The sequence below is a fragment of the Rhipicephalus sanguineus genome, chromosome 11 (genome assembly GCF_013339695.2).
Source record: "Rhipicephalus sanguineus isolate Rsan-2018 chromosome 11, BIME_Rsan_1.4, whole genome shotgun sequence".
Taxonomy (NCBI): Eukaryota; Metazoa; Arthropoda; class Arachnida; order Ixodida; family Ixodidae; genus Rhipicephalus; species Rhipicephalus sanguineus.
This window is the reverse complement of record NC_051186.1, coordinates 29,907,169-29,927,314: the sequence shown is the minus strand read 5'-3', so window position 1 is coordinate 29,927,314 and position 20,146 is coordinate 29,907,169. Positions and strand designations below refer to the sequence as shown.

At 45.1% G+C, this 20,146-nt stretch overlaps 1 protein-coding gene across 1 annotated transcript in view; it reads right to left on the bottom strand.

Annotated features, from left to right (window-relative positions):
• The window catches only part of LOC119374732 (calpain-A-like), a 98,414-nt gene extending 81,269 nt beyond the window's left edge, over nt 1-17,145 (bottom strand). Inside the window, 1 exon segment of the mRNA XM_037644921.2 lies at nt 16,400-17,145. Coding sequence (XP_037500849.1) covers nt 16,400-16,474 — 75 coding nt within the window. The 5' untranslated portion in view covers nt 16,475-17,145.
• Between the last annotated feature and the right edge of the window lie 3,001 nt (nt 17,146-20,146).

Sequence of the window (20,146 nt, the reverse complement as noted above, 5' to 3'; positions counted from 1 at the left end):
AGAAAGGGGGAGAAGGCGGACCGACAGTTGCGGAAACGAAATGAATGATCGGTAAGCAGTGATGCAAGCAAGGTAAACACAGTAGCCGAATCATCACTGATCGACATGTTCCTCAGTTTGCTGACAAATGTTCAGAACACCGAAAGAAATTAGTATTGTCAATATTGGACATATATGCTAAGAAATTCCAAGGGTTTCAGGGCTTTAAAATGTACTTTTACTTTTTCAAGGGTTTTCAAATCGTTTCATACCTGCATGCACCCTCAGTAAAGGAGCAGATCACAATTTAAAGTGGAATGTGTCCCTATGAATACCCCCAAAATATATGATTGCGACTTGAAGCTTGAATGAGTGCTCACTTAATGCAACTGTGCATAACTTACACATTACAATATTGACACTTGACTAGTGAATGCAATTAACGTTAAATTAGTGTAACGAGATTTTTCATCACTTGCACATTATAAATCACAGTCGTTCACTATGGTAGCACCACCCCTCTTCATCTGTTCAGGCAACTTCGGTTCCCTCGACGAAGTGGGGCCAAGGTATTCTTTACATTCGTGGCCAGCGATTTGTGACAGATGAAGCTCCTGCGACAGAAGGACAGGCACTTATATAACTAAAATTCCACTAGAAAATATACCAATCTTTGCACAGTCACGATGAATTATTTGATTAGTTCTGTATGGGTATAACTGCAGTGCAGACCACCATTGCGTTCCCCAGTAAAATGCAAAAGAGGGGCAAGAACGAAAAGCACCTGTGCCAGAGCTTTATGAAACCTTCTATGTCAAAGGTGTGAACCATACTTTACCACTTTGCTGCACATAATTTTCAGCTAGACATATAACAACATAAGAGGAGAGACAGGGCAGAGCTCTTGCCTTCAACTGCTTAATTCATTCGCAAACCCAGAGTATCCCATGGACAACAAATGATCCAACAAGTGTGCCAGAATATCATTTAAGCAGGCCAGCAAAAAAAGTTTCACTGGCGACAAAGTCACTGTTGCTAAGCTTCTTAAGATATGCCACTTCTGCCCAGCGAGTTCAAAAATGGCACGCTTACATATTTATCACCAGCCATGAAATGCAGCAGTCTTACTGCCTGTCTGTCTAGAGAGCAGTCAGGCCCACTTATCTGTTTAAAACACGAGTTACGTTTTTAGTTTTAACAGTCAAATAAATAGAGTGCATTGCTCAGTGGATTTGCTTGCACGTAAAGTGACTTCCTTGCATGTCTGATTGTTTCAATTTCGTCAGCTGAACCTAGCACTCTCTGGCAGTTGAGCTGCCAAAAAGATTGAGCTGCCTCTGCCCCTTCCCTCTTCATTTTCCTGTTAGCATAGGCGTTAGGAGATATGTCACAGCTAAGCATCACACAAACTAGCCCACTCTCTTATTTAACTTTGCCTACTGAGTAACATATGTTTACTAAGAAAACTTACAAAAACTACGAGACATTTTGAAGTAATTTTGTCTGTTTACCCAAGTGAGATGCAAACAGCTTTTGGAAGTTCGTATCGTGTAGCATATTTTCATTGCTCCCTACCAATTCCACCACGCCACAGAATTAAGAGTAGCTTCCATTTAATTTGCATCGTACAAGCTGATATGCTGTTAGTGCATTTGTATGTCATAATTACTCTTCATAGGCTTCTCTACAAACAACCTAATAACACGGCTGACAATGAAGTGTTTTTTCAAACTTCAGAACACCATTTTACTTTGGCTTTACTGCAGTTATGCGCTGGTTAGACTAAAGCCTGCAGAACACAACAGCTATAAGAAATGTTCTGTTTCAAAAGTGGCATACTCACTGTGGTATACTTGTAAGAATATTTTTTTTATAACTATAAACCCACACTTACTGACAAGCAGTCTACGACAACCAATGCTCCTTTTGAAGTAAGAAATCACGAAAGAGTTGAACAGTTTCACAGTGGTATTCCAAGTACATGTCACAGTTTGTAAGAAGCGAAAATAGCAGACATCAAACGCCTGTTCAGAGCTGTTGATTTAGTCAGCATGATGAAAAAAGTTAAACACGTTTTCCCTAACTTAGCGGCGAGTTGATTGACGGCGTGTTATAAATGGGCTAGGTGCTTACCGGCAAACAAGCACCAAACATCACATGCAAATATAGGGGACCACCAATCACACAAGACATCGAATAACTCCTGGAATACAATATCCTATTAGCTTGTAGTGAAGTTTTAAACAGCAGACGGGACAATGTTAACGACCAAGCTATGGAATGCGCAAACAATGTAATAATTCAGGGGTTTTATGACCCAAAACCACGATATGATTATGAGAGATGCCATAGTGGAGGACTCCGGAAATTTCGAACACCTGGGGTTCTTTAACGTGCACCTAAATCTAAGTACACGGGCCTCAAACATTTTCGCCTCCATCAAAAATGCAGCCGCCGCGACCGGGATTCGATCCCGCAAACTTCGGGCGCCATACCACTATTACCACCGTGGCAGGGGCCAAACAATGTAAAAAGAATATGGAAGTCACTGAGCATTACAGTACGGAGCGTGCATGCAAAAATTTGCTTCATCTGGTGACAAGATAGTCAGCACGCCATTAATAGATATGGCAGCGAATTAACATCACTCAATGATAGACACCTGATGTGTCCCTTTCTTCCCTTTCCTCTGTGAAAATTACTTTTTGAAACTGCAATATATGGCTGGATTTACTAATAACATTCAGTTCGTAGTCAGCACTCTGGCTGTGCTCTACCAGTCTTGCTCTTCGTTATTGCTGTTTTGCAAATAAAGGTAAAGAATAATTATACTTGAATGCCATAGTCCGCTGCCAGTTCATTGGCACAACTTGTTAGGGCAAATACAATGCCAAAGACGGCACTCTAACACACAAGCATGCATACCTTACAACTTGTTTTACCAAGTTTTACTTTATCATGAAACTCTGAAAATCAATTTGTTAATTCTGCCTCGCATAGATGTCCCAAGTTTCCTCAAACAGTGAGATATCCTGCTATGGCGCTGTGCAGGTAGCTGACAACATATTTTTTCAGCACATCCTACCAGAAGCAGGTGGCCATAAGCATGAATGGCCAAGTGGAACATGTATATGACATGCACTTGCTATTACATATTGTTTCCTGTCTTGGAGTTGCTCACAATGTAGGAGCTATAGGTCTCTCAATTGAAAGGGTCTAAACGGTCGATTTGTATTGATGGAAACAAATAAATACCATTTAATATGGCCTTGTCCAGACTTGCAGGAAGAACGCTTCCATCTTTCACAGCAAGCTGTCCACCACTTCAGTCTCTTGAGCTGCTGGATACATGCATAACAGATACCACAAAAGTTCTGTCAACTGTGTGCCAAAGAGTCCTTACAGTACACAAGTAGTAATATTAAGCATGATGGCTTAACACAGGCATATCATTATATACCAAAATTGTCCTCGAAAAATAGGCCCAGGATGCATTAAGAACAAGTATTAGAGTGCAGTGGGTCACTGCAAATAATTGTAATTTGCATTAGTTGTCGAATTTTGCTACAATTGTGTATTACAAAAGGGTGAGATATACAGCTTGCCATATAGGTAATTTGAACACAAGAAGACTCCAGGAGCACTCCATCAAAATATTAAATAAATATACGTGTGCTCAATTGCAGAATGGATGACAATGAGCCCATTGTTGTATGACATCATGAATGTGGAGATTTCAAAAAAGCTTAAGATTCAGTAAAAGAGCAAGAATGCCAGACGGGACAGAAAAGATTGAGCACTGTGGTCAGTTTTTCTGTCCCTCTGCTGTTCTTACTTTCATTAAATCTTGGGCATGGCTTTAGCAACATGCCCAATTTCCTCTCTCTGAAACAACTATCCTTGCTGTACTAAAGTCCATTCATGTGCAGACCTGGTCCTTTACACTAGAAGTGCCTGTTCAATTTAATGAGCCCTTGATCCACTCCCGTTCTTTTGTTCTTTAATAGCAAGGGCCTCGTGCCAGCAAACTTTATGCCCTCAGGTAGCTCATGACGGTTTATTGATCAGCTACCAGCTCGTAGATTTTACGGGCTATGCGACACCAGCATGACTACGAATGCTGGTGTGGCACTGCCGGATTACACACACAGAAGTGCCCAGTGGGGTGGATGAGAGAACGACTATGTCGTAGCTAGAGTGGTGGAGTATGAGATGCAACACTTTGTTGTAGGTTCAGGCCCTGGCAGCAGAATGTTTGTATTTTTGTCTACATTAATTCCTCTTTATGTCATAATTACTACACTACTTTTAAAAACTACGAATAATCTCCCCTATACCTCCCTTGGCTTCATCAGGTTTTGTCGAACAAAAAACTGAGCCCCTTGATCTATTCCATTCTTTTTTAGTTTGTTCAATTTCTCAGTGCTGTAATCACGCCTGAGAACCAGTACCCTCACTGTGATCTGCAAACACATATACAGATATCAGAAATTGCATTCTCTAATTAACTACTTCATAAACTAAAGCAGCATTGTCACCAGTTTCACTGAATGCTAGATCTTAGTTGTACATCCTGCAAATAGAACCCCCTTTCAATTTCCTCTTTCTTTAGCAAAGCACCAAGGAAAACAAGGACTATACAGTACAACACAATCAAGTAGCGTTTCAATGCACCAGCACAGCCTAAACCATTTACCATTTGGGAGAAGAAGCTTTTGCAATGGTGCCATTCCCTGTTACAAGAATTTGTAGTAGAACGTGTATGGTTCATCAAAGAAAATATGAAATGGCATGTCAGATATCAGACCCAATTTTTATCACACAAACACAGCAACAAAAAGAGCATGTACTTGCTTAATAAGCTTAATTGAACTGACACTAAATATCAAGCACTCATTACCTACTTTTTAATTGCTGACTTGAGTGCAGTTGTTTATATTAGAAAGTTGTGGTGCATGACAATTTAGCGCACACCAAGTTTTGCTTGAAATGTCGTCCCTTCCTTGTCACGTGCAGTTCAGACACGCCGCGTGTCCCGCGCCCAGTTTCGATATCAACCTTAAAATTGGAAGTTGAATATCTCGGATAACGTGCAACTCACGCGATTTCAAAAAAAAAAAAAAAAAAAAAAAAAAAAACGGCATGCCGCAACTTGGCACACACTATATCTTTTTAATATAAACTACCTCCCTCAATAATTAAAAAGTGGATGAACGAGTTGTTAATTAACAGCGTAAATGTAATTTTGCTTGCGGCAAAGTATTTCCGCCTCGACTTCAAGTTCATGAGCGAAAATGACAGGAGCCTGACTGTCACACAACGTTTATAAAAAATATGTAAAGTCCAAAAAGAAAACACACACACTACATGCATGCTGTGCGACTTGATGTGTGTACTTCCTGTTACTACCAGTATCCATAGCGTGATTCAGACAAGGGAGTGTCTAGCGTTACGTCTAGACGTAACGGTACGAGCCGTTGCAGTTACGTCTGGACGTAAGAATAACGAGTCTTAAAAGTTACGTCCAGTGTGGCAATACAAATACAGCCCGTTAGACCTACCGAACCGATTGGCCTCAGTGGCGCAGCGGCTAGCGTGTCGTGCTCGGAACTGCGAGGACGTTGGTTCGAACCTCGCTGCTGCAACTTTTTTTTTCTTTTTTTTTTTTGTCTCAGGTGTTGCTGAAGTCTGTTGCCAGAGAAGCGCGACGCGGCTCTTGGGTTACGTACACCTCCGCCTGCCCCGAAGGGGCAGGCTGCGCGGGCTAAACAGCGCGTGGCCGCGACAGCGGCCAGTAGCGCGTGACCGTGATCCTGCCAACCGGCCATTGAGCGTTAGCGAAATGGCCGCACTCGCGAGGCGAGGGCGAAGCCACGATTAGGTTGCCGCGCCCGAAGGGCGCAGAGGGCCTTCACTGAGCAAGAGGAAAATAATGTACTCACGTTTGTGGAAAGCCACATGACTAGAGTCCCTAGATTTTCCCTGCTCTTCAACAGGGAAAAATCTAGGGACTTTAGTCTGGACGTAACGATAGCGGTGACTACAGTTACGTCTGGACGTAACCCTAGCAACAGCCTTCAGACAAATGCATTGCTTCAATGGGCATCCAGCACACATCTAGGTGCTACGAGCCGCGACCTTGCGTAGCCAGAAGGCAACTGTGCTAATTACTTGCAAAAACGACGCAGCACGGTAGACGCCGACGCAACCAGAGACATATGCTCTGAGCAGTATAGCGTGTGCATGACAGCATTGTGTCTTCCTACCTGCGTCCCCGTCTACCTTTGCAAGTTAATTCATTATACCTAGGCTTATGGAACTATAAATTCAATTGCATTTACACCACAGAAAGGGTGTGGAACGACCAGTATGTTTAAAAGCGGACCCACTTTTACGGCGACAAGGCAATGTGCAAGTCGCTCCAAGCGACGATCTCGTGCAGCCAAGTTATAACGGCTCAACAACACAAGGCGTGCGTGGCAGGAGCACAGAATCCCGTAATGGAAGGCGCATTCTTCAGCTTGTTTTCAACTGTAATCAACGCACACGGCAACCGCTCCATAGAAAGGTATAACGAAGAGCACAGAAAGCAGCAATACTAGCACAATGCATACTTTTTTAGCAGGCCCTTGCTCTTGCGCAGCATCCCTTCTGTGGTAACTGGCCGCCCGCCCAGGCACTCTTACCTGCATAAAAGTTTTCATCCCCTAAGGTAACTCAGTAACGCAATTTGGTAACATTCTTGAACTCACCGAGGTGTTGTATCCGCTGCGGCGACTGTCTCGTCAAACGACCCGCGCTTGCGCTCTTGTTCAAAGCTCGCGTCCGTTGGTTGGTGCCACGACGACGCATCGCCGCCGTCGATTCCATGTCAAACAACGACCCGAACGTCCCGACACGCGATGTAAGTAGTACGTGTTCATTCAACAACGATAACCGCACGTAATATTGATAAACACGGTAAAAATAGATGCTCGAAACACCACTTCGCAGCGAGCGCAGGGAGCCTTTCAACGGAACCCGTTTGAAAACGTCACGTGTTCACTGACGTCTCTGCGCGTGCGCGTTCTTCGGTTTGAACGGATTGGCTCTCTCGCTCAGCGGGCGATTTGAATCCTTGAACTGAGTTGCGGCAACTCTCTCTCCCTTCCGTCGACTGCATCTCCCTGTTCATGGCCTCTGATACGCCGGCGCGCAATCTTGGAGGCCATAGCTTGTTCACCACTTCTTTCTCGGACGCGCGCCTGTACTGTAGTGTACAATCGGGCGGCCGCAACGCGTCAACCGCGTCTGATCGGTTCTTAATACTACTACTACTACTGCGCTTTTGCTGTTTAAAAATATACAGCATCTGTACACGAGTGGTACGTTTTAATTACTGCTAAAAGTAACAGCTGCTGTCTTTACGGCTGGCTAAGTGTGCACGTCCGTGCGTGTGCAAAACAAAAGCACGTCGAAAACCGGGGCCTTTTGACAACAAGTGTTCACTGTGCTCCTTAATACCTCTTCGCAGGCACGTAGGCAAGCCCCCCCCCCCCCCCCCCCGAAAAAAAAAAAAAAAACTCGTTTCTACGTGCCTGCCTCTTCGTATTGAGCAACGAACCAATGGCACCATCAATGCCTCGCCCTTAGTGTGATTCAGCTGCAGCTTCTTTCTTATTGATGTACTTTGTTAGCCTTAATTGATATATTCTAAGTTGGGCATGTAAGCAAGTTACTATCAATTTGAAATTGCCCATTTAAACACTATTCAAAAGTACATTGCACGTCGTCGTAATAAAAGCAGGAGAAAATACTTATTTGTTGAAAGGCGACAGCTAATCGACAAAATAGTAGTTCAACAAACTTCGTTTCTGGGCAAGTTCGTTTATATTCGAAAAGAAAGCCCACGTACTGTGTATACTGAATAGTAACAGAAACAGCAATACTGCACTGAATTCTGCTATTTATGTCTTTAAAGAGGCTGTTTTCCTGTGTTCAGCGTGACCGTTATCCCGCTTCGACATTGCGCTTTGGAGTATTCCATGAAATACGTTGTCCTTGGCAATGGACAAACGAAGGCGGAAAGACCATACGGTCCTTGCAGTTATATTAGTTTCTTTTGTGAGTTACTGTGTTCGTTAAAAGTGCGATCTATAAATACAACACAAAATTTACAAGTTTCGATGCGTTTTTATAGCATCATTGATCCCAGGAGGGTTAGAGACAAAGAACCCGTGCATACACAAAACTGTTCTCAGATGGTTAAATAAGACATTAGTGGTCAATAACGATGAGAACGACCGGCGAAACCAGGGGGGAGGGGCGGGGGGGGGGGGGGGGGGCGCGGAGCGAGCGCGCGCCTCCAGACCGGCCGTGGTTTTACAATAAAGGATCGGTCGAGAAGAGCGGACTGCGACGAATGTTCACAAAAGAAACGTGGAGTTTCAAAGGTAAGGTTGCGAGGAAGTTCTGTAGGTCCGGTGCACATATGGTTGGAGAAATGAAAGGGCGTATACTTACGAAAACTGCGTGCATTATACTGGTTTGTGAACGTTTTGGCCGTGGCACAGCCTTCGTGAAGACTTCGACCAGCGCGCAATCGCGTTTGTGTGTGTGTGTGTGTGTGTGTTTGTGTGTGTGTGCGCGTGTGTGTGTGTGCGCGCGTGCGTGCGTATATATATATGTATACAAGACAGAATTTATAAGTTTCTGATGCGTTTTTATAGCATCATTGATCCCAGGAGGGTTAGAGTCAAAGAACCCTTGCAAAAAAAAAAAAATCTCTTCTCGGGTGGGTAAATAGGACATTGGTAAATAACGATGAGAATGAACGACACGCACATCACAGGTGTAACCATGTGGGGGGCGGATTGAGGGGGGCGGGCGGGGCGGAGAGAGCGCGCGCCTCCAGACCGGCCGTGGTTTTACAATAAAGGATCGGTCGAGAAGAGAGCACTGCGAAGAGTGTTCACAAAAGAAACGTGGAGTTTCAATGGTAAGGGTACGAGGAAGTTCTGTAGGTCCGGTACACATATGGTTAGAGAAATGAAAGGGCGTACTTACGAAAATTGCGTGCGTTTTACTGGTTTGTGAACGTTTTGGCCGTGGCACAGGCTTCGTCAGTCAGAACTTTGACCAGTGCGCACGCGCATGTGTTGCGCGTCCGTGTGTGTATTTGCGCGCGCGCGCGTGTGTGTGTGTGTGTGTGTGTGTGTGTGTGTGTGTGTGTGTGTGTGTGTGTGTGTGTGTGTGTGTGTGTGTGTGTGTGTGTGTGTGTGTGTGTGTGTGTGTGTGTGTGTGTGTGTGTGTGTGTGTGTGCGTTTTGGACTGACCTACAGTATCAAAATTTATGAGGCATTGATTGCACCAAGTTCCACTGGCAGTGAATAATGCCTCGATGGTATTTCGACGTAATTGCGTCAATGACATTTTTATTTCAAACTATACTCAACAGAAATACTGTTGGTGAAATATTTCCTCAATTGTATTTCAAAATAATTGCGTCAATGAAATTTTTATTGCAAAGTGTTCAACAGAAATATTGTTTACGAATTATGTCCTCAATAGTATTTCGATAGAAATGAGTCAATAAAATTTTTATTGCAAAATGGTCAACAGAAATATTGTTTACGAATCATGTCCTCAATGCTATTTCGATAAAAATGAGTCAATGAAATTTTTATTGCAAAATGGTCAACAAAATTATTGTTGAGGAAATATTCCCTCAATGGTATTTCGATTGAAATGAGTCAATGAAATATTTATTGCCAAGTGCTCAACAGAATTATTGTCGACGAAATATTCCCTCAACGGTATTTCAATAGAAATGAGTCAATGATATTTTTATTGCGAACTGCTCAACAGAAATGTTGTTGACGAAGTATTGAAGCAAGTCAATGAGTATTGCGGAATCATTGATAATCAATAAAATCAATAATTCGATCATACTCCGGCAATGGAAAATCAACAGACATTTTCATAAGGGCTTTAATGTGCTATCATCACTCTGACATCAATATCACCGCGTCACCATTCTGTGCCACAAACACGCGTGATTCATCTGAATGATAAAAAGTCAATTTCTTTTTGAGAGAGGGTTAGAGATGCCATACTAACACATTTATCTTTAAGGCGTATTATTTCAGGTGCTTCAATTATTTCTCTAGTTCTTTTTTCTTTGTGTCTGGCATTGACAGTTGTCTCGCGAAACTAGGACTGCACATTAATGGTAGTCACGTGTATTTTGACTGTCATGGTATAAATGTGCCTGCATAACAGAAATAAAGATCAGTTGTGAGTCAGCGCCTGTCGTCGTATGTCCTCCTTTGTGTTGGTCTAAAATTCAGCGCTGTTTTCCCTTCTTTGCACAATGAACCAACTTGCCCAAGCCTTAGCCCTAGCTCTTTTTATGCAATTCCATCTTGACGTGGATTTTTCTTTTTTTTTTTTAATCCGGTGGTGAATGGTCCGGCACCGAGATTCGAACCATGGACCTCTTGTATGCGAGGCTCATGCTCTACCTCTACGTCATCGCTGCTGCCCCGTAGTATAAATTATACTCAGAGAGATCTAGTGTCGTTAATTTCACCACCATAGTTTATAATAAGAAAATCCATGTCAAATGTCTCCCTTTTAACTTTGCCGCCGAAATCTCCGGTGGTGAAGTGACGTCACGGATTTCAAAGTGCTTTTTCGTATTTTGGCCACACTGGCTCGACGAAATTTCCTGAAACTTAGTATGTTGTCTCTGGCTCTCTCAGCAGACAATGAACTTCATTATTACCGATTAGGAACTAGGTAGGCCCCAGCAGACGCCGCCAAAATCTATGACGTCACGGCGACTGGTGCGAGAAATTCAATGCGGCGTCGCCACCCGCATTTTCTTTTTGCGCGTTTTCTCGCTTACCAAGCGTCTTCTCGCGGTAAGAGCGATGACCTTGGTATCATGAAAGAGTAATTTACTAATACGACAAAAAATCGTTTTTTCTCTTTAGTGAAGTACACGGGTGTTCTTTGCATTTCGCCTCCATAGAAATGTGGCCGTCGTGAGCAGTCATATAATGCTGAAGGAGGAATAAACCTTTATTATAACCAGCAGTTTAGTTGGCTGGCCCTAGGCCTCCCACGTGGGGACGTCGCATATAAAGCTGAAAAAAATTTTTGTTGTGTGCATGCATAAACATCACTGATCCCGTTCCAACCACTTTCGCCTGCAAAGCTTGTCGCGATGTACATTACACTATAATAAAAAATTCGTTCATTCATTCAGGTCTATAAGAGCAAAAGAAAATATGAAGAACAATACATAGGGCCACATGGTTACCATGTTCAAAAAAAGCGTTGAACACAAAACTCAGCCTACGCATGACATCATACGGCATCTTATAATACCAGATATAAACATAAAAAAGTAGACGCCTTCATTTCTGCAGCATTCTAACTTCAGAAACATCACTTTTTTTTTTTTTAATAAGTGCGAGTATGCGACTCCACCACTTGTGACAAACTCGTCTACGGTGTTAGAATCTACAATATCGCTCGGCAGCTTAGTCCTCAACTTGAGAGCTGACTAAAAAAATGAACGTTTTAGATGTTACATTTTGAAATGTATGACCTAACGCATTTCACGCTATCTTATCAATACCGCGAGTTAACCCCAACAGAAGAAAAAGCCGAGCTGTTTTTTGCCAGAAAAAGAAATAAGGAAACAGCAGGCACCGTCCGGGTGTTTCATTGGAAAGTGCCTCAGCCGAAGCTCCTAAGGACTCAGCCGTGTAACCGGTCAATTAGAAGCCTAATTGGAAGTCAGGCCAAGTTCAGCGAGCGGCTTCCGTTGCGTGCGGAGAGAGCCTCTTGGCAACTCTTGGGAAGCGTGTCTGTATCAAGGTCAGTGTATACATAGCACACGCGGAGGGTACAAGATATTGAGGGGACAGCCCGGCCACCGTTATCTGATGTTCAGCAATACACGCACACGTATACATACGCAACCCCTCTCAGACATGCATGTACATACATACATACATACATACATACATACATACATACATACATACATACATACATACATACATACATACATACATACATACATACATACATACATACATAAAAGCAGCTCACGTGGGCTGACCCCCCCCCCCCCTTGAATTAGGTGCACGTTAAAAACCCCAAGTGAATTAATCCGCAGTCCTCCACACAGCGTGCCTTAATCTACCGTGCTTTTGGCACGTAAAACTCCAGAAATTATTATTATTATTATTATTATTATTATTATTATTATTATTATTATTATTATTATTATTATTATTATTATTATTATTATTATTATTATGCCCCCTCCCCCTTCCTGAAAAAAGGGATGCTGTAAGAACGTCAGCTTGTGTTCTACCGTATAACACCTACAGCGCACAGAAAGGACAAGACACTGATGTACGATGCGGACACCGCATCGTACCTCAGTGTCTAGTCATTTCTGTGCGCTGTAAGTGTTAAGTTGTCACGATGCTGTAAGCACCGTGCACGCACTATGCAAGTTTCACCGGCGAATAATTTATGCCGTTTGACATTTACTGACGCCCTGGTTGAGAAGGGCTCTCCTGCACAAAGACGATTAGTTTTGCCGGGAATATTTTTGGTTCTCGCTGCACATATCTGCCTGATGCCCCTGCGCGCCCGAGTCGCCGCTAACCGGATTCCGAGCACACGTAAACTGAGCACTGAGTACTCTGCAAAAATAGCCAGAATTCTACTAGAAGTAATCTTAGCACTGCGGCCGTTCAGCTTCAATAGAGGAATAAAGGGTAGCACACCGAGATATCTCATTTTTGCGCTGTACTGCGTTATTTATTACGCCTTACATATCTTTTCCTAGTTTTGAGAGCAGATAATTTTATAACTACAACCTGTCAAGGCAACCACTAGCCAGCTTCAGCTCGTCGTACCTCATTGCGTGACTTTCGACTCTCTCTGGCGCGTTGCATGCGTCTTCGAAGCCACTTCCTTTTTTTTTTTAGATATTTGTTTAGTCACGCGAACGCCGCAAACACGAAGTGATCTTTTTTTTCTTTCAGTTGCCTCGCGCTGCTCATGCCGGCTTTTCGTTCAAGGTCACGTTTGCATGAGGCATTGAAGGCTTTCGCCTTTTAAAAAGTGATCCAAAGAAATGCCGGTTTACAACGTATAATTTGGTTGCTTCGCATGAGAAATTAGGCGTTCAAGGCAAGGGCACGAGTGAAGGGTAGAGGACTACACAGCGGCATTTGTGTCATCTCGCATTTCCTGTACAGCTGCCATTGACAACCAAACGTTCCTATATATGACGGGCAAACGTCGCGCTCGATAGAAGTGTGGCGCGCTTGCGACAGGTACAGGCGCGACGCAGAAAAAAAGTCACGGCGAAATTGTGCACCGACTCGGCATCGACCGCACTTCTAGCTGTCTCTGCACGCGTGTACAGCCGGAAACTGAGTCACTGTGCGAGAGGCATCGTACAAGCAGCCAGACCATGATAATAGTATCGGGGCATTTGTCTCCCGCTGTAACACATTCGAGTATTCCTTATTTCCATCAGTCATAGAATTATGGAATAAACAGCCACGCGACGTAGCATCCTCGGAATCTGCCATTGCATTGGCAGCCAAGAGTTAAAAATTCTTTTATCAATTGTGTCATTGTAGAAAATGGCGCATCTACTCACGGAGTGTATGTTTTTTTTTCATCTGTATGCCGCTCGCAGTTTTTACTCGGAATTCAATGTGTCTATGTGCACTCTTTCCCGTTAGCTTATACTATTTTTTTTCCTTTCTTGGATCTGATGTATTATTGACAAGTTGTACCTCTTGTTATCTTTGTTCCCAATAATGTAAGAGCCTACCAAGGCTTATACAGCATTATTAAAATAAATATTGGCCGTCAGACGTGACTTCTACTATATATGTCGCCAGTTAGTGATGTTCACAAAGTGAGATATGAACATCTGGCAATACGTCGGGAAACGTGAATAGTCCCGGCGCAGCAGCAGGCAAGACCGGCGGTGAGCGACCGGCGGGGACGCCAGCCAGCCCGAACACGCGGTAAGCGCCGAAGCAGAAGAAACGTCCGCACTCAACGAGTACTGTCGCCTGGGTAAAGCAGGAATGCCAGAGCGGCGCCCCATGGCACTCGTACAGTGCAATACTGAAGTGAAACCGAAACACAACAACGAGCTCGCGCAGAGGGCATGGAGGAAGCCAAGTTTCGGCGCAGTCGCATGCGCAGCTTAAGAAACTATAGAGTCTCTAGAATGACGTATCTATGTATTTCCTATAAAGGAACACACCACCTAATACTTACCTAGTGATGTTGCGCCTCAGATATACGTAATGTTTGCTTTTTGATCAAACATGTACACAAGTATGAACCTAGTGAGCCGTTCACGATGGCTGGCCCTTGTGCAAGTGGTTCAACTTTGGCCGAGTGGCTGAAATATGCGGGATAGGCCGCGGCCGTACACATTGTGGACATCTTTATGAGCAACACTCGCCCCTATAGATAATGGTAATATTCTCTAAATATTAGCCGTCAGATTTAAGTAATACCATTGTGAACCCTAGCATTCTCAAAACGGTTATACCCTTTGGGGCCGTCTTTCCGTCCCACATCAACAACCGCGCTATCTGGCTTTCCTGCGTTTCCTTTCTTGAAAACTCTGCGCTCGCTGCTCTTCTACCAAAAATGCTACGTCACACCCCTAACGCATCTGAGCAGAAACGTCACGTATGACGTAATACCACCACCGTTTAATATGGAATGCAAGGCCAGGTTCTGCCTGGCGTTGCATAAGTATAGCTATTTTTCCAGTATCAGTGGTTGGCCCCTGTCACTATATGGGCCCAGCAATCTACGCCGTGCCGCGGTTCTCACTATTTTGCCAGCACCCCCACTGCCATATAGCCAGCCAGGGCAGACAGCGACGTGCCGCTCTACCAATGACGTAACACGTGACGTTTCTGTTCAGGTCACGTGACCCCGAACTGCTGAGGTGCAAACAGACTCCCTTACACGTGTGTCCAATTCTCAATGACCTAGCGTTTGTGCGCTCTGTGCCAGTGGGATAATGCCAGCACACGGCTAGGAAACTTGTTCTCGATGCACGTAGAAACCAACAGACAAACGATAACGACGCCTGTTTCTTGTTCTTTTTTTTTTTTCTCGGAGCATCGGAGCAATGCCAAGCATCGGAATAATGCCAAGACTTCTAGAGAGCGCCGATAACTTTGTTTTCAACGACCCCGCTTCTTCTTATTAATTTATTTTTTTCCAAAAGAGAGGATCGCGGACGTTTACTCACAGAGACGAAGTGAAGCGTATACGCCGCAGAAATTCTAAGCGTGATAACCGCTTTCCTTTCTTTCTTTTTTTTTTTTTTTCATGCCAGCCTTGTGACACCGAGAGAGTCATCCAAGATTACTCCGAGCCGTGAGCCAACAAACACGTGGCTTAGTCCCCACAACGCAATCAGCGCACAAGCCAACAAACATCGCCGACGTCGAATGAAGCTTCTTAAATTTTATCCTCGAGGACTTTTTTTTTTTTTAATTGCATCTCCTTTGGGATTATTCTCCGAGAACAGTCAGTCACGGTTGTGAAGTAACCGGACATAAATACTCTTTAACGTCTGAGCGCCCTACGCAACGATCCCCAAACCCTCAACAATATTGGCTCTCCATACGTGCCTATACACGGTGTCCCAGCTATCGAGCTCGATTTAAAGAAAAAAAGGAACTGTGCTACATGAAGGAAACCTAGTACATGAGATACAATATTTGTAGTACACGTATACTATATCAGACGATCGAGATCTGCAAGTTAGCACAAGTATTGCTGGACGATGCAAGGTGAACTCACGTATGCGTTGCTTGCAAGTATACACGTCCCCGGTGTCACTGTACTGTCTGCCCCAGAAAATGTATGACCCATTGTCACCCTTGTTTCATGTACTTGAATTCAGATCTCCCTTCAATGAACACGTGCAGCGGGCACGGCAGAAATACGGGGAGAGAGTTATAGGTGTGCGAGTCCTGCTATGCACCGAGAAGCTTTCGAAATCAAGTTTGCGTTGGCCAAGCATATACAAGCAACAGTCGCATCTATCGCGATTCTCTCTCTCTCTCTGTCACAGTGTCATTTCGTGCAAAAATGTAGTAGCTCTGCACCGAGGGGGACGTAACCAGCGACGTTTAAACGCAGTATAACCTGCATTGAACAACTTCTAATCAGGGACGGCGCCAGCGGAGGGCGCGAGGGGAGGGGGGGATTTCCGCCTGTGCCCCTTTGCCCCCCCCCCCCCCCCAAGAGAAAAAATATTCGAAACAATACACGGCGCATAAGTTCCCAGCCTCCCTGACCCCTGAAGGAACTCGGTTATCGTGGGCATGGTACTTAGAAGTTCGCTCACTTTGTAGATGGGCGCCTTGGTGTTCCACGTGTTCCAGGAAAGGCGCCGGTCTTCGATTTTCACTCCAAGACCCATGGTGGAACGACGGGGTTGAAAGCGACGACGCTGAGCTGACTACAAGCCGGCCGACGGAGCTCCCACGCCTTCTTCTTTCAGATAACGTCTTCCTCACGTCGGGTCCCGCCCGTCGAACGAACAAGCACCGGAGCGGCGAGTGGTGAAACGAGCCGCCAGGGTTCCAACCGTGGATTGTATAACACCACCGGCTGACGATTACGATATTCGAGCCACGACGCCCGCAGGCACACACGTTGTTATTCTTCCAATTGCAAGACGATAGCTGTCACGCACCGATAAGCAAGCGGCACTGTTTTAGAAGTGGAAGCTGCTATGCGTGACCCACAAGCCACGCAATATTTGGGGTAGGTGACAGCAAGATAGTTCCAGCGTACGACGTGAACAATTGCAGTTCAGCGCGTTCCGAACAAAACAGCCGGCTGATCCAGTGCCGGCCTCCCCACCACGCGCACACTATAACGCCACCGACCTTGGAAGAACCAGGAAGCCACAAAGCCGCCGGCGCCGAGGGCCCCCCCGTCCGGCGAGGCAGGAGGGGCGGGTGTGGCTTTTAAAAATATCCCGCGCAGGGTCCAACACGCACGCGACGAGCCAGCCGGCACGGCGGTGAGTCCGGGCGCCGGAGACAAACCGCTCCGTGCGCGCAGTTTTCAGCGTCGGTTGCGAAGCGTACGCCGCAAAGGCTTGCGATGCCGGTGTGCGGCGTACGGCAGGTGGTTGTAGCCGGTCGCGTCGCCACCGCTTGAGGCGACCGGTCGGCGAGGGCGCGCTCACCGTGTGTGTGTCACGGACAGGTGCGTTGGGTGTGCAACATACGCGGAGTCGCGGTGCTGCAATGCGGCGCCGGAAGCCGCAACAAGTGGTCGCGCACTCGACGAAGCTTGCCAGCGGCTCAGCTGCTTGATGGTCCGTAAAACAAAAGCCGGGTAACGCGGACGGTCGTGATGCGACGTTCAACTTCTACTCGTCGCAAGCACCGCAAAACCACGCCGCCTTGCGAAACCAAGTAGGACGCACGCCACCACCCCGAACGGGAAGATCGGCGACGCTGGCGACGCCACATGGCATCGGCAAGGAGCACGCGAACGTGCTGCCCAACAGCCCCACTCTCTCACTTGTCTTCTTCCCACGCAACAGCCTCCTCGTCTTCTCAATCTCGCCTCTCCTCCTCCAGGGCATCTCCGCTGTCCTTCGGTTCGTGCTCTCTCGTGGGTCACGTGAGCAGATATCCAACGCTTGACCGATATTCGCGGGTACAAGGCTCGCGCCGGCACGCCCCAACGATTTCGTAAACGTACTACGGCTCGGCCGCTGCTTTTACGAGAGCCGCGTCGTCTCGGGACGTTTTCTCTCGAAGACGAGGCAGGTGCTAAAGGCGTTCCGCGAAATAACAGCCGCATTCGGACACTTTTCCTGGGAGGAAGCGACTAGCTACAGCTTGAGTCCTTGTAGCATCACTATATCGACGCAACTGCTGCGTGTTCATGCGTTTTATTTATATAGGTATTTATTTATTTATTTATTTATTTATTTATTTATTTATTTATTTATCCAGCAGGTATGTTCGCCTGGAGAGAGAGAGAGAGGGAGGGGGGGGGGGGGGCATGTAACAAGATATGCAAAAAATGCAGCATACAAACATACATCGTGAAAACTAACACTCGGGACTAAACTTAACAAAAGAGGTAACATTCAAGGGTATATGAGCAGTAAGCATGAAAGCCACACACGGAGTTAAAAAATGGGGTTACAGGGGTTAATAAATGCTTGAAATCCTGATGTAACACAAAGAGTGTTATAAGCAGACGTTAATTCGTAAACACATAATTATAGGCGCAAATGATGCAACGATAATTGCGGGAAAGAACGTTTCCAAAAACGATCACATCGGGTAAAGAGTTCCATGCATGAATAGTGGGAACATTGAGGATTTTATAAAATATCCTTGATGGATTTAAAAGCTCTTGCATTTCTCGTGCTGCAAGCTTGAGAGAAACCTGCGAAGCGAATAGCTTTCGTGCGGGCATCCCGATTACTTATCAAAACCTGTTCTGGGGCTAGCTGGTTCGTTCTTGAAAAAAAGAAATGGTTACGATGCAACATAAGGCGAATTCCTGTCCTGAATTCCTCCTTGGATTGCGTCGTAACCATCTTGCTCGATCCTGATTGCTGCACGTATAGATGCTAAGTGTGACAAACAGAAGCAGTAACGCAGCTGTAATGACAATAACGTTCCATGTGCGATCGAGAGATTTGTGGACAGAACACTGACAAGTGATACACCAATTATCAGAAGCCACTTGACTCGTATGTAAAGGTCATGCTGAATAACAGTTTATAAGAGTAAATAGTTCATACACTTGTGCTATCCGCACGTATGCAAGGATGCCGCAAAGAAAAGATACGTGGAACATTATCACTGCATTCTGAAGATGATGTAACCCAACGGTGAATTAAAAATCAACATCTAAAGAGAAAGAATGGGATCAGAAAGCATCTCTTACACACGATGTTTCAACTAACTTGCGCCTAGTATTACAAAAATAAACACATGCGCTATGCGTGTAGAATTGGCCCAGTATTGTTCTTAGCCGTTCGCAGCACGTCAGGATATTTTTTTTCCAATCCGCCAAGCTGGGTAATTAACAAAGATTGCTTAAATAAATTTTTAACTATTAACTCTAGCGAAAAATCTTCAATGCAAAAGTTGTACCACTTGTTCTGAAACGTCCGAATATTTCATCCATGCTAAGCTAACTGCCAGTCCGATAAGCTTGGTAATTACCAATGATTGCTTGATTAACCTTTACAATAGTAACGCTAACGAAAATTGTTCAACAGAGAAGCTGTAACGTCTGCTCAGCAACGTCAAATTATTTCATCTATACTAACATAGCAGCCCAGTTTAATTTTTTTCCAGCTTTTCTTTAGAGGGCGCAAAATAAAAAAAATATATTTGGCACAAGTTAGCTGCAACACCCTGTATGAAACCATGCACGCAGCCATTTTTATTTTAAATAGAATCACAACAGACAGTTCTACTCGGCAAACTAAATTTAGGAAGAACGCCGGCGTCCACTCTGAACCAAACAGCCCTCATCCTTGGAATAAGCAGATCAATGCCTCGACACGTGGAGAGGCCCCTGAACCTCTATACTGTGCGATCCGCACAACATCCTTAGCCATCCCCTACATTAACCCCGCTCAATAGAGAAATGACCCCATGACATGGCACTGCCATTGTCGCAGCGTTCAAGGAACTTCCGTTGCCATGACGACGCGGAGAGGGACGTCCCGCATCGATGGCCGTGTGGTTTGGCACAGATGAACGATGCATGTGCACTGGCAGCCAGCGCAATGAGACGACGATTCATTCAGAGATCACTTATGTCCTGTTTCCTAACACGTTAATGCCTGTACGTTACGCAACAGTGTGCCACAAGAGCTTACGAGGCGGAAAATTCGAGAAAAACCTGAATCTCACAAAAGCAAGAGCACACAGCCTCGAATTCGAGATTTCGACACGCGGAATTTTTGCGACTTCAATAATAATCGCCACGGGACGAACCAAAATAACACCCGTGTTCCACACTCGCCGTCATGGCTAAGAGCGGCGCTGACTAGCACTACCAGGGTTTGCATGCACATAAAATACCCGATAAGTGGACG